Raw genomic sequence first — 14,375 nt, 5'->3', positions numbered from 1 at the left:
CAAAAGTAACATTATTAGACTCTTAATCCAAAAATATTACAATCCTTTAATGATATTTTTTTCACAGTGATTGTGTTTTATAAGCAATCAGTAAGCAAAGAGCCCTTGTAACCTACTCAAACCAAAAAATAAATAACATAAAGATTAGAAATAGAAAAAGGTTAAAAATTATACTTCAAAGTAAATTTCTATAATAAAATATATAAAATGCCTTTTTATTATAGAAGCACATAAAGATTTCCAAATTTGCATAACTAAATTATAAATCTAGTAATAAAAAATTCCATAGAGTTTTTTTTTCAAAAACAAAACAAAGTGAATAATAATTACATCTTTAAAAAACCTCTCAAAAAATGTTTCGCTCTGAAAAGTAACGCTGTGTTTTTTTTTCTTCTTTTCTAATCTGCAACAATGGCTCTGTTTTCTTCCCAAATGCAACAGGTTTGTTTTTATTTCCCGACTGCTATGGTTCTATTTTCCTTTTCCTCGACTTGGAACGTTCTATTTCGTTTTTCTTGCAACGGCTCTGTTTTTAACGGCTATACTTTTTTTTAGACCGCAACAGCTCTGGTTTTTTTGGGGTTCGCAACGGTTCTGCTTTTTCCCAATTTGAAAATGAGTGCTTTATGTCCTTTTTTTTTTTTTAACAACGATCCGAAGACAATGTACCTACTGATGGCGCAAACAGTCCCAAAATACCTACTGATTTAGCAACTATTCCCCAAATGCCTACCGATGCCATGCGTAGCTGGAACTCATCTTGCAATAGCACTAAATGTGTGGAAGCAACTTCCATCTCAATAAGCTGTTGGGTTTGCTTCTTTTGATCAAGCATTTCAGCTTCTGCTTCGTTCAGTGATGGCAGCTCCTTCTTAGAGCACATACCGTTAATCAATGAGAAATCGAACCCCATTGTGGCTGTAGAAGGAGGTTGAACTAGCCCCTTCTCCGAATCCTTAGCATTGGCGTTTTGCCCTTCCTCCTCCTTGGAAGCCATATCCATGTCTCCATCTTTGTGGTGCTTCTGCTTCTGCTTACCAAAAAACTCATTCACCTTCTTCTGCTTCTGCTTCCTGACTTGCTCTGTCCCAACCACCTCCTCCTTGTCTTCCTTATATCTCCAAATTTGGCGGGACAATCTATACACATTCTCTTCGTGCACAGTGTTGAACCCAACAAGACCACCTTTATGCTCAGTCTTATTAAAGTTTCTCCAGAAAATACTAAACTTGGTGTACAACTGCTTGTTACTACAAACCATACTCAGCTCTTTTTTAACCGTCCGATAGAGAGCACCCAATTTTTTAGGCAAACCCTTACAATCTTCGCAAAATGCCAAAAGCATCCTCAGAAACGCAATCTCATCCAGTGGAGGTTTTGGAGTCCGTAAATAAAGGCGCTGCGGTTTGGAACTGCCATCACTGAGCGAAACAAAAGCTGAAATGCTTGATCAAAAGTGGCGAACCCAATAGCTTATTGAGATGAAAGTTGCTTCCACACATTTAGTGCTATTGCAAGAGGAGTACTAGCTACGCATGGCAAAGTTTCGCCATCAGTAGGCATTTGGGGAATAGTTGCTAAATCAGTAGGTATTTTGGGACTGTTTTGAAGACAATGTACCTACTGCTGGCTCTGCCATGACTGTTAAGGGGATTAAAAAGCAATTACAGTTGAAAACGCATTATTACCCTTATATATGAGTGCGCCTTTGAGGGGTTTCACATAGCGAGGGTTTTCTCTCTGTAGACCTGCTTTACCATGTAGCAAAAGCAGTGACAACAATTGATGTTGAAATTTGGAGTGCTGAAGGAGACTGGTACCTTCTTTTTTAATTCTCATTTTGTTATTCCTTGCACATAGATATGTAATAGATTTTAAATTGCTATTTTCTTAGATATACAAACTTCTGCGTGTATTGTTTCAGGAAAGATTCAAGAGTTGGGAGGAGATACACAATCTTTGTCATCTATGATGACTGCAGCAGTAATGAGGAGGTAATTTGCAAACATGGTATCTTATCTGTATCAGAAGTCAAGGGTGTAAAAATTGCTCAAATTGTACAGGCTAATGTTTACTTTAGGCAGACTAAATCAAAGCATAATTTGTATGACTGTGCGAGTACATTTTATTCATATTTAGTTCTAGTATTCATATCTTTATTGTATAAACAATGGGGTATAAACTTAAGTGAATCAGTAAATTTTCTCCAATTTAGGTCGACTTTACAAATGTGAGGCCAAGATAGGAAGGGGCTGTATATGTTTTACATTCTTCATATTTTATTCTTCCATTTGTTCCAATTTAGTTTGTTGCTTTTTCTATTAGATGAGAATGTTTGTTATTTCTAGTACATCACAGTAAAGAGAGGCTGTAAACATAAAAATTACCACTGTAATCTTTTGTCGGCAAAGCCAGGGTAATGAATAGTTTTGTGTTTTAAGGAAACAGAGCAGCACGACACAGTTGCAGGACATTTTCAGTATTCTATTTTGAGGTTTCTTCCCAAGGTGGGATGGAATTAAATTCAATTCTTGAATTGCCATGAATCATATTGCAGCAACAACCGTAGGCACTCATGTAGGGACGATGGGGCTGAAATTAAATTTTATTTCTCATTTTCTCATTCTATCTTATTTCTCATTTTCTCATTCTATGTTATTCCCTGCATCTAGATATGCTATAAATGCGAGTTGTGAGGAATTTAGTGAGATAAACAATGGTGTGTTTTACTTCAGGTATGATGCAACAGTTCATAGTATTACTTCATTTGGATATTTTATCATTTATAATTAGTGGGGGAAACAAGGATGAGGTAATTTACATATCATCTTACCTGTTATCAGAATATGTAGTACTTTGAGACAGGTGATTTCAGGTCCACTTGTAGGGTATTGCTCTGCATACAATACCTAACTATGTCGATTTCATTTTTGTAAACTATTAAACCCAGTTTTTTTTAGAATTTGATATGGCAGATGTTCCTTTGCTGTATTTTCTTAGTAAAATGGACTATGGTTCATCATTTATATTGTTAAGTTATGGTTTTCTGAGATAAATATATTTGTTAATGATTGTTTTTATTTACTGGATTCAACGAAGTTTTCCATTGGCTGCATCAGCTGCTGTTTTCCTGTTTAGATGAAGTTCTTTTATTGAGAGAACCTTTTATCTGATAGATTTGGTTTTGAATCAACTGTCTATTGTTCTATTGGGTTTTAAGATTTACGTAGCAGTGACACTGGCATTTTTATGACTGTTTTTCACATTGTGCATGCCTTCCAAATAGTTTCTTAGATTGCTTCCATAAGTTTCAACACCATGGTCATGAGAAGAAGGCATTAATATACACATTAGAATACATAAATTTAAGGCATTTTGAATTTGATAATTTTCATTCATTGAATAAAAATTCGATGATGTTTTAAACTCCTCCCATTTCTTGCTTTCCATCTTTTACAGCATATTCCAGTTAGCGACTTCCAACAGTGTCTTCCATTTTATTAAAGAAGAATGTATAGTGTATCATATAGCATATTAGGTGCTTGTATCTTTTGGTTATGTTTCCTAATGCATCGTTGTCATTACCATATTCCATGGCTTCCCTTTGTATAAATAATTGTAAACATATATTTTTAAAATCTTGCTTATACTATATGTTTTATATTGCTTTTAATTCTGTTCAACTATTTTGATATAGATTTTCTATTTCGAACCTCTGGTAGTTATATACAACTTACATTTCCATGTTTTATATTGCTTTTAATTCTGTTCAACTTAATTCCATTTGTCTGGTTTAGAAATTGAAAGTAAAGATGGGCGTTGCTTGAAGAGAAAGTTAGGATTGTTCACGAGCATTTCATTGGTCTGATTATGCGCGTCTTTGATTTAAAACTGTGGCCATTCCATCTGGTGTTCCTAATTTAACACTAAAAATGTGCATGGAAAATGGGGGATGTTTTTCAGCCTGTCCATGTCAAACCTGTCTGTCTTTTTTTTTGAAAATGCTGAGCAGATTCAGACCTCCCATTAAGTGCTTACAACTATTAGTATGAGTTTGGTGTCCTCTTTTGGAAATAATACAGAACAGTTTTGATGAAAGCTTCTAATTTTTCAATATTAGCTTTAAACATGTACATTAGATATGGATGTGTCGCAGCCTATCTATTTTACATTTTTCTTTGTTCATTACGTTGAAAATGTTGAGCAAATTAGAAGTTTTAATGGTATTGCAGATTAAGTGAAATTTGTACTGCAAAAGTGATATTATGTAATTGATTGTGATGTATCATTTACACTTATAGCTTAATACTTTGCAACCACATGTTGAGTATTGTGAATATACACGAGTGCATACTTTGTGTGCTTGTGTACATGGCTAAATTTCAAGATGGAGGAGGCGGGGGAGGGAGGCAGATGGAGAGGGGGGAGAATAGTGAAGGAGGGGGAGGGGGGTGGGGGTGGAGATGGAGGGAGGAGGGGGAGGGAGAAGGGGGGAGGTGGGGAGGGAGAGGGAGGGAGGGTAGGAGAGAGAGAGGAGAGGTGGGGAAGAGGAGGGAGATGGAGATGGAGAGAGAGAGGGGGGAGAGGGGGAGAATGGAGGAGGAAGAGAGAGGGAGAGGGAGGGAGGGAAGTTGGGGGAGGAGGAGGGGGTAGGGAGGAAGGAGGAAGGGAGAGGGCAGGAGGGAGAATAGAGAGGGAGGGAGGGGAGATGTCAAAGGAGGAGGAGGGAGATGGAAATGGAGAGAGGTGGAGAATGGAGGAAGAGAGAGAGAGGAGAGGGGGGAAGGGTGCGGGAGGAGGAGGAGGGGACAAGGAGGAAGGAGGAAGGAGGAAGGAGGAAGGGAGAGGGGGGAGAATAGAGAGGGAGGGGAGGGGAGATGGAGATGGAGAGAGAGAGGTAGAATGGATGAGGAAGAGAGAGGGAGAGGGAGAGGGAGGGAGGGTAGGAGAGAGAGGAGAGGGGGAAAGGGTGGGGGAGGCAGATGGAGAAAGACGAGCGAGAATAGTGAGAGAGAGGAAGGGAGATGGAGATGGAGATGGAGAGGGGAGAATAGAGAGGGGGGGAAGGGAGATGAAGAAGGATGAGGGATAATGGAGAGGGAGAGGGAGGGAGATGGAGAGAGGGATAGGGACAGAGAGGAGAGAGGAGGAGGGAGGAGTGGGGGGAAGAAGGGAGAGGGGGGGAGGTAGAAGGAGGAGGGGAGAGGGAGAGGGAGAGGGAGAGGTACAAAGAAGGAGATGGAGATGAAGGGAGGAAGGGAGAGGGCGAGGGGGAAATGAAGAGGGGGGGGAGGGGCAAAGAGAGGAGGGAGAATAGTGAGAAGGGGGGAGGGGGATGGAGATGGAGAGGGAGGGATAAGAGGGGGAGGAGGAAGGAGGAGGAGGAGAGAGAGGGAGAGGGGAGATGGGGAAAGAGGGGGGAAGGAGGAAGGAGGAGGAAGGAAGAGAGATGGAGGGTAGGAGAGAGAGAGAGGAGTGGGGGGAAAAAGGGAGAGAGAGAGGGGGAAAGGGATGGAGAGGAGGAGGAGGGGGAGAGGGGGGAGAATAGAGAGAGGGAGGGGGAAGGAGGAAGGAGGAAGGAGGAGGAAGGGAGAGGGAGGGAGGGACGGTAGGAGAGAGAGAGGAGAGGGGGTAAGGAGGAGGGAGATGGAGATGGAGAGAGGGGGGGAGAGGGAGAGGGAGAGGGAGGCAGGGAGGGTGGGGGAGGAGGATGGAGCAGGGAGGAAGGAGGAAGGGAGAGGGAGGGAGGGAGAATAGAGAGAGAGGGAGATGGAGAGGGGGGAGAATAGAGAGGGAGGGGAGGGGAGATGTTGAAGGAGGAGGAGGGAAGGGAGATGGAGAGAGGTGGAGAATGGAGGAAGAGAGAGAGAGGAGAGGGGGTTAGGGTGCTGGAGGAGGAGGAGGGGAGATGGAGAAGGAGGAGGAGGAAGATGGAGATGGAGAGAGAGAGGGGGGAGAGAAGTAGAATGGATGAGGAAGAGAGAGGGAGAGGGAGGGAGGGTAGGAGAGAGAGGAGAGGGGGAAAGGGTGGGGGAGGCAGATGGAGAAAGAGGGGGGAGAATAGTGAGAGAGGGGGAGAGAGATGGAGATGGAGATGGAGAGTGGAGAATAGAGAGGGAGTGGAAGGGAGATGAAGAAGAATGAGGGCTAATGGAGAGGGAGGGACACGACTACATTTAACCTCACTTTTCTACCAAAATTTTTGACCATTAACTAAATAAGTTTAGGTTGGTCAGAATGTTAAGCAAAAAATTTCATTTTTTTTACATGTAAGCCCGTGTTGCTCGAAATGGGGGTGTTGGTCAAAATTTTTGACCAACATGGGGGCTTATACATCAAAAAAAAAAAAAAACATTTCTCACTTTCACTTGTCTTTCGCATGTGCGGATTTTTTGTGTTATAGCAGATCGAATCACATTGGATGTCAGGAGATAGAAAGAAAGCCAGTCGAGATAGGCTAGCCTCAGCTTTGCGAGAAATCTGGATCACCTCTTGTTCCTTTGGCTGAGCTCAAACAACCAAGTTTATCAAAGAAATAGGATATTGCTCTCGATTCGGAGACCCTGGACATACTGCATTGTTACAGCAGATCGAATCTGCATTGTGGTCTCTAAATACAAGATTTTTTTCTGAGACCGAGTCTGACAGTTTACAGCCTAAACCTGGCTATTTTCTAAAATGCGGAGAAGGCATTTCACTTGTTAAAATGCTCTTCAAAATTTCCACAACACCAGGTTTGAGCTCTTGAATCCATCTGGTTCACGCCCATTTCATTTTTCACTTTTTTCCAAGCTCTTGAATCGCTTTGGAGTAACCCATTTTCATTTGCTTAAGCTTTTGAATCCCTTTGCTGCAAACCCATTTCATATCTTCAGGCTTCTAAATTCTTTGGGACCATACCCTTATCATAATATTCAAACTTCTAAATCCTTTGTGATTTTGAGCAATACCCATTTCAATTTTAAGCCTTTTGAATTTTGCTGGCACAATTTCGTCTAGCTTTGCAGTTGATCTCGGGAAAGCCCATTTCGTTTTCCAAAAATTGATTTGAAAAGTCAATCAACTGAAATCAAAGAATCAAGTATTCATGGTGTGAGCAATTAGGGTTTGAATCAGACGCTATGATTTGGGGGTTCTATTTTGGGGACATGTGAATTCTTTTGAGGCCCAAAACATGACGTTCAGAGGGTTTAATATTAGTTGTGTTGTGTTTTTAGTATACTTTCTAGTCTGTGTTGATGCACAAGGAAGTGTTTCTAGAGTTTCATTCAAGGATAGGTGCAATGGAATTTATTTGAATTACCAGGGGCAGACTCCAAGGATAACTTATCCCCTTACAACGAATGCAAAAGATCAGCCTTATGTCTTTAATTCGACAGCAACTGTGCTTAACACGGGAAAAGAAGAAGTTAAAGGGTGGCAGATTTATGTTGGGTTTCAGCACGAGGAGATGCCGGTGGGTATGAGCAATGTTGTGCTTGAAGATGGCTCGAGTTTGCCTGCCAATGTTAGCAATGGCACTGTTTTGTCAGGATTCCCACAGATAGATCTCAAGACTGCTATTGAGACTGCTGGGGATTTGAAGCAGATTCAGGTGTAGATTCAAAAGAGTGGTGTTGAGTTTGGGGTTGATGAAACGGAAATCCCTATGCCCTCACACTTCAACTTGACTAATGAAGGCTACAAATGCAGTACCCCCAATGTTACTGGTAAGTAATTGTTTTGGTCCTCTCACAGTTCTTTAAGGCATGGACTTTTATGTGTACTATTGTAGAATACTTTTTCCCTAGCTTTCCATTCTGAAAATCTGTAATTAAGGCATATGATATGATCAGATGTTTGATGACATTTGCGTGAGTAGTCATTAATTGTTTTGTACATTTTATATAAAAAATGAGAAAGCATCTGCTAATTTACCGCTCTATTTTTTTGAAACTTTACAGGCTGTTAATCTGATAATTAACTTAGAAGATATATTGACGATAACCAAAGTCTTTGTGATATTCTTTCTCAAACCAAGCTGAACTGAAGTTTCAATACTTTTGCTAGTATTTTTATAAAGATATATTCAATATGAAATGCTTAGTATACTTCTGAAAAACAACCTTAGATGGACAACATGTTTATTATCTTTTAATCAGAACTTTTTCGATCAGAATCTGTATCATTCAGGAAACCAATATCTGCAGATTTATATATTAAGGCCAAATTAAAACTTGTAAAAATATTTCACAATGTTATCTGAAGATAAATCTATATCTTCCCAATCAAAGAGCTTGCGGTCATCAAACCTGTCGCAAGCCTATGCTCATTCTGCATCACACCTTTTGTATAAGCCCATCTCAATACACAGTGTGCAGAATCATTCCAATATCTATTCCATGTATTAATCATCTTTATTATACCCAGACAATAGGATTCATATCAATGTCTCACACACAACTCTCAGTGTTGTGATATAGAATGAGATATATATAGACATCTCAGATTGTCAACGGTTCTTGGGAGTTAATCAGTTCATATTAGCTAATATCATATTTATTCAAACAATGATTTGTTTTTGCAAATGTGAGTCTAACTAATTTTTTACTGCAGCCACTTTTAATAGGGATTGTTAACAACATATAAAATATTTAGCAAAACTATAATCACCAGTCTTAACAATTTTATAATAGTCTTCTCTTTATATGCGGGTGCCCATCTGGAACAGTGCTTCATCACAAAGACTTATTTCTTAATTAGATGTGTCTTTTAGCGGGCTGACTAGAAATCAAATAGCTATTTGTCACTTACCAAATCTGCTCTATTCTCCATCATTTTTCTTCATTGAATGATCTCTTAATTTGTGAATATCGATGGCCTTTGTGATACAGACTTCAAATCATATATATGTGAGACTTTCTTCCTAGTTTGCTGCCATCTCTACAACCGACGTCTCTAGATCAGACTATATGCACCGCTCAAGCCAACGAAGCACACACAGCCCAACACAGAGACCTCCTTAGTTGCTTGTATGTTGGAGTCAATGTTTCACTTGTATGCTTCCTTGTGTGTCTGGCATCCTCTAAATTTTTAATTCAAAAAATAATGACTAACTTGTATGCTTCCTTGTGTGCCTGACATCCTGTAACTCTTTAATTTAAAAAATCTTCTCTCTTTTGTCTGTATATAGGCATCGTGAAGATCAATTTGGATCAACTTGTTCTAGACATTCAGTTCCACTTACATATACAAATTCATTTCATTATTTATTTTGTTTGTAGAGATACATACTATGAGTGGTATTTAATTCAAAATCTCTTTTACCTCTGTATTGTTTTGCAAGAAGAAGTGATAGTGATTCAGAAGAATTTCTGAAGATGAAAGTGACAAGGACGCGAATCAAACGACACCCATGGTATGATGATGGATTGGAAGGTTTCCATTCGGGAAGTTATTATTCTATTCTTTTATTCTAGCTTATAGCTCATTTAAGACCACCTTGATGAAAGGTTGAGACTGCTAGCAAGAAGAGGACTTTGTTGGAGTCATCTACAAAACCTAAAATTACTGCTGATAAATCTCACGCAGTATAGTAGAGGTTTGTGTGTCAAAATACCCTATTAATCAATATATGTAAAATAGAGTAAACCCTTGAGGTAGGGTAGCACGGTAGCACCATACAATATTCCTTATGGAAGAAGCCATTCCACGCAATCATACTTCACACATATCTCTTATAATGATAACCAGCTTCCTTTATATATACCTTCTCTTAATAGTAGAATGGAAAAGTAAATCCTAATGAAGGCCTATGCTACTCTTGGTATGATTAATTACACAAATTATTCACATGACCCAATATAAATAACTAAAGGAATGTTTACCATGCGAACATCTCCAACCCCCTAAATAACTTATAATATCATATCCCTATAAACTTTTTCTATTTTCTTATTCTCTTTCCAAGCTTTCTCATCTTCATGATGGATCATGGAGCATGATCTGAAATGGTGATGACAGAAATTGCTAACACATAAATCAAGAAGTTATCAAGACACATTATTATGGACTATGGAAATTTAATGCACCTAACAACTTTTTATATATTTTTATTAGCGTAGCTGGTGATTAGGCTCTTGCTTTCTAGTATACAAACTAGAAACATAACTACCATTCTATAGTAGATTATAAGAGTTGCTTGAATCTCTTCTGAAGTGGATATAAATTCCTGGGCACTTGTAGTACTTGAGTTGGACATGAGATTTTATTTCCTTGTTGCAACACTTCAAGAAATCTGAGATTATAATGCTTCCATCACCTGCTGGATGTTTTCATGAATATTGTTGTGTGTTTCAGCTATGCATGGAGATGATGTATCTGAAGAGTAACTTACTACCACACTTCAAGACTGCAATTCATGCTGGAAGCTGACATTGTCTCTGGATAACAAATTTTAAGGTCAGATCCATCATTGATTTCTGATTGTCATTGAATAGAAACATTGTAATTAAGTTCAGTTCAGTTTGTATCATTTTCTGAGATGCAAATAACAGATCCATTACATGTTTGTAAATTCTTGATAGCTATTTTTTGAAGTTTATACCTTGCAAGTGCTGCATTTTGTAATAGTAGATTGGATTGAGTTGTAATTGATTTAGTTTAAGTGTTTGTTTTTATCATTAAGTTATGCAATTCGCTTTCATGGAAAACTGTTCAAACCAATGAAATCTGTGACATGCACTTAGCAAGCAAACTGTTTGACAAATTTACACTAAGAGAAAAAGTAAATAGTTAGAACAGGGGTAGCTTTTAATATTGTTACATGACAAAAATTGTATGATGTATCTAGGTGAAACCCACTATGTCATGCTCAAAATACAAAAAATGTATTGCATGTGTGATTTATTTAAAAGATTTAAATATTTCGATCTGTAAATCCAACTGGCTGCATACTAAACATTGCATAAATAAATCCATACCAAGTATTGCAAGCATCAAATTTTGATTTATGGTTAGCTCAATAAAAAAGATAGGGCTATAAGTGATTTGTTAGTTTATCACCACTTAAGAATATATTTTGAATTTCCACTATGATTTTTGAGAGCGAACAAACCTAAATCCTCAAGTATCATAAGATTCAGCATATCATAGATAAAAATGTGTCACCTGACACACTGTGATATCCCAGATTCCAAAATACTTGCATTCTTCATGAACAATGTAAATATTATGGCAAGAGGTGTCAGACTTTGTCGCTTATACAAAAATTGTATAATATGTCTAGTAATAAGTGAACCATAACAAGGTTCCTGATTATAAGATGATTCATGCACTCAGTCCATCATCAATACATCAATATTCCATGCAGCCAGTGTTGTTATGATACTATCTAAAAGCTAGCAATCCATTGATCTCTCTAACCACAAACATACTAACTTCATGGAAGACCGGTGACATGATGGTCAGATAGAACCACCCATCATCATGTAACTAGTATTGATGATTGAATAAGAAATTATAAAATAGCATTCATATTCATTCTATTTCACATGTTTCACGACAACCTTACATATCTTTACGCATCATAATCCACATTGCATTATATAACCAACGTTACCACTGCTTGCTGATGATCTCCATATTTCATATGTATTCCATATCCCCCACCAACTTATAATTCAATTCCATCATTGATGAATCTCACATCATCAGACATATCACACACAATTTCCATATTTCATGAATTATACATCCACATTCATCATTACCCTTACATTGACTAAGTCAAGTCGATAAATTAGAATATTATAATCGACTAAATTAAGTTGAAAAACATGATCGACTATAACATGAAGAAGCATACATGGCATAACAAACAAATTAATAATTGAAAAGGTACGATGTGGAGAGTTACATCTCTCTTCTATTGTCAAGAGATGTAAGTGTTCGATAATTGCAAGAATATGAGATGGAGTTTGAATTCACTCCATAAGAATGTCATCAGATATTTTTTATGTTTCTTTCCGCAATATTCACTGGGACTTATGAAGTATTTGGGTGAGATAAATCATAAAGCCTTTAAGTGCATAAGGTTGTAGAAGGTTATTTTAAGGTATTACATACTTCATCACGACTGACTTTCCACTTCCCTAAAAATCATCTTTTTCATCAAGTTATAAATATTTACATATGCACAATATTTTATGGAGATTTCTATTGATGAATGAAGCATGTGTAAGCATGATTTAGCTTTTGATTCATTCTATGGTTGTTATGCTTGGTTCAAGTAATTTTATGTCCAGTTTTTTTTGGTTTCATGATACTAGAAACCTTTTTTCTGTTAAGCTATGGTGAATTCATTTGCAGCAAACATGGGTGACTGGGTTTTCATTGTTAGGTGCACTGCCTCTTCTTGTTACCTTGGTACTTCAGGGGCTAGATATAAATAACTTTTTGACAATATTTCTTGTAGAATAGCTGTTTTATTTGATTCTCAACTTTGGCATTCTCATTTGTAGGTTCGGAAAGGAGATACAATAGCTGAATTTCTATGAGTTGTTCAATAGCAACTTGCATCTGAGTTCAGTGAGATCCGAACTGCCTCGGTAGAAAACTTACTATCTGTGAAGGAGAATCTAATTCTACCTCATGTATGCTTGCTTGTCCTTTACCATCAATATGGTTCCACTGAATCAAATTGTCACTTTGGTATTGAGTATTAATCAGCTAGAGTATAATGTCACCTGTGAGACCCTCACAAAACTTGTAGAGTGTTAAATCTACTGTAAGGCTTCTGTTGTATAATGTCACCTGTGAGACCCTCACAAAACTTGTAGAGTGTTAAATCTACTGTAAGGCTTCTGTTGGTGATATATGCTCTATTGATTACAAATTGAAAGTTTGGCTCTTACATTTTGGTTTCTTTGATGTACCACTGATGGTAAGCAACTAGAGTGTTTGTTTAACTTTAGAATTAGTTCTATTATGCTAATATATTTATATTGTGGAATGCAGCAACATAGCTTTTATGAACTAATAATTAATAAAGCAAGAGGCAAAAGTGGACCAGTAATTTTCCTACTGTATTTTTCTTATTTTCTTATAGTAGCTGATGATTTGCATTGTGTGCTATGCTCTCATGATGCCCTGCTTTATTTGTTTGTATTCTAAGATTGTTTGACATGTACTTCCTCTAAAGAAGCTGCAGATATTGAATGATTTTATAACAGATATTATGACCAATTGACTTTTGCAGCTTTTCCACTTTGATGTTCATGAAGATATTCAGACTATTGTTGATGCTTCAATAGAGAAGGATGAGGAATTTTCTTTCATATCTATACATATTCTTTTTGTTCAAATGTTTATGGAACGATTTTCTTTACTAGCTGAAGGTATATTTTATTGCAGTCCCAGGCTGGTAAGGTCATTGAATGACATTGGTATGAAAAGAACAAGCGCATTTTTCCTGCCTCTAGATGGGAGGCATGTTTCTATCCCATACCCTTACAATTTTTGTGCCTAGTTATTTCACCCTAATTTTATGACAGAGACTTGATTTTCTGTAATGAGACACTAATATGATCAATTTGGTTTATTGTTCAAATATACGATCTGACCAAAAAGTGGGAGCAGTACACTATCCACGAGGATTGAATACAAGCTTTATTGAACACAATGGCAGAACTGTAGTTTTTCATAGCTTGCTTTTCTCAAGACGAGAAAATATTTACAGTTATGCACATCTTTAATTCCATATGTTTAGTACTTTTCTAAATGAGCAACTTGGAAGTAACTTATTTTACTTACCATTAAAGGTTGCAACCCTCATTGCTAAGCACTAATCTATGTAGAGGTATAAAGAAAAGAATAAGACTAGATATGGCCTATATAATGAGACTTTTCATCTTGAAAATAAATGTTTTTGGGGATTTTGTAACAATATTCCTTTAACTATATTTTATTCCCATAAAGGTGCATGGTTGAAAGGCCATTTACCCCAAAAAAAATTGGGGGATGCAGCTAAGATAATCACATGCATCCAAAAACAATGATTTCAAACAACTCAGCTGCCCAAATGATTGTGGAAGTCTCTATAAGTTTGAACAGTCACTCAAATTGAGAAGCTTCGGAAATAGGAAGCAAGAGTACCATATGGTTGACTTATAAACATGTAACTAAGAAAATTGAATATTCTCTAAAGCCCACATGGATATATGTAAATAATAAGTACCTAGTTCAACATTTTGTTCCTGTGTTGGAGGAAGAAAGAGATGAGAGTTGTCAAGAACACTGATCACAACCATAGGGGTGAAATCTGTATAAGTATTTCTTATTTGTAACTCAAGCTTTAAAAGATCCCCTGCATCCACCAAAGCTTGGAAAAGCCTATA

The 14,375-nt window shown here is 37.5% G+C and overlaps 1 protein-coding gene and 1 pseudogene across 4 annotated transcripts; both read left to right on the top strand.

Moving 5' to 3' along the window:
- Positions 1-357: 357 nt before the first annotated feature.
- LOC149567234 (COBRA-like protein 8) lies at positions 358-12,903 on the top strand. 4 transcript variants are annotated; one of them, XM_089820416.1, is made up of 7 exons: positions 360-441; positions 1,747-1,816; positions 1,925-1,994; positions 6,407-7,709; positions 9,329-9,397; positions 10,339-10,440; positions 12,501-12,903. In XM_089820416.1, exon 4 carries the CDS (start codon positions 7,175-7,177, stop codon positions 7,598-7,600), a length of 426 nt encoding a protein of 141 aa, XP_089676542.1. In that variant the 5' UTR covers positions 360-441; positions 1,747-1,816; positions 1,925-1,994; positions 6,407-7,174; the 3' UTR covers positions 7,601-7,709; positions 9,329-9,397; positions 10,339-10,440; positions 12,501-12,903. The 4 variants fall into 4 exon arrangements, with proteins under 4 accessions (XP_089676543.1, XP_089676542.1, XP_089676541.1 ...); XM_089820417.1 differs by lacking the exon at positions 6,407-7,709 and having other exon boundaries at positions 358-441; XM_089820414.1 differs by lacking the exon at positions 360-441 and having other exon boundaries at positions 832-1,816; positions 6,404-7,709.
- On the top strand, positions 12,537-13,660 carry LOC149567233 (protein XAP5 CIRCADIAN TIMEKEEPER-like; annotated as a pseudogene).
- Positions 13,661-14,375: the final 715 nt, after the last annotated feature.

The sequence above is a fragment of the Cupressus sempervirens genome, chromosome 3 (genome assembly GCF_028749045.1).
Source record: "Cupressus sempervirens isolate cs-2001-9-10 chromosome 3, ASM2874904v1, whole genome shotgun sequence".
Lineage (NCBI taxonomy): Eukaryota > Viridiplantae > Streptophyta > Pinopsida > Cupressales > Cupressaceae > Cupressus > Cupressus sempervirens.
The sequence above is the reverse complement of the archived record's forward strand: the minus strand, read 5'-3'. Positions and strand labels throughout refer to the sequence as shown.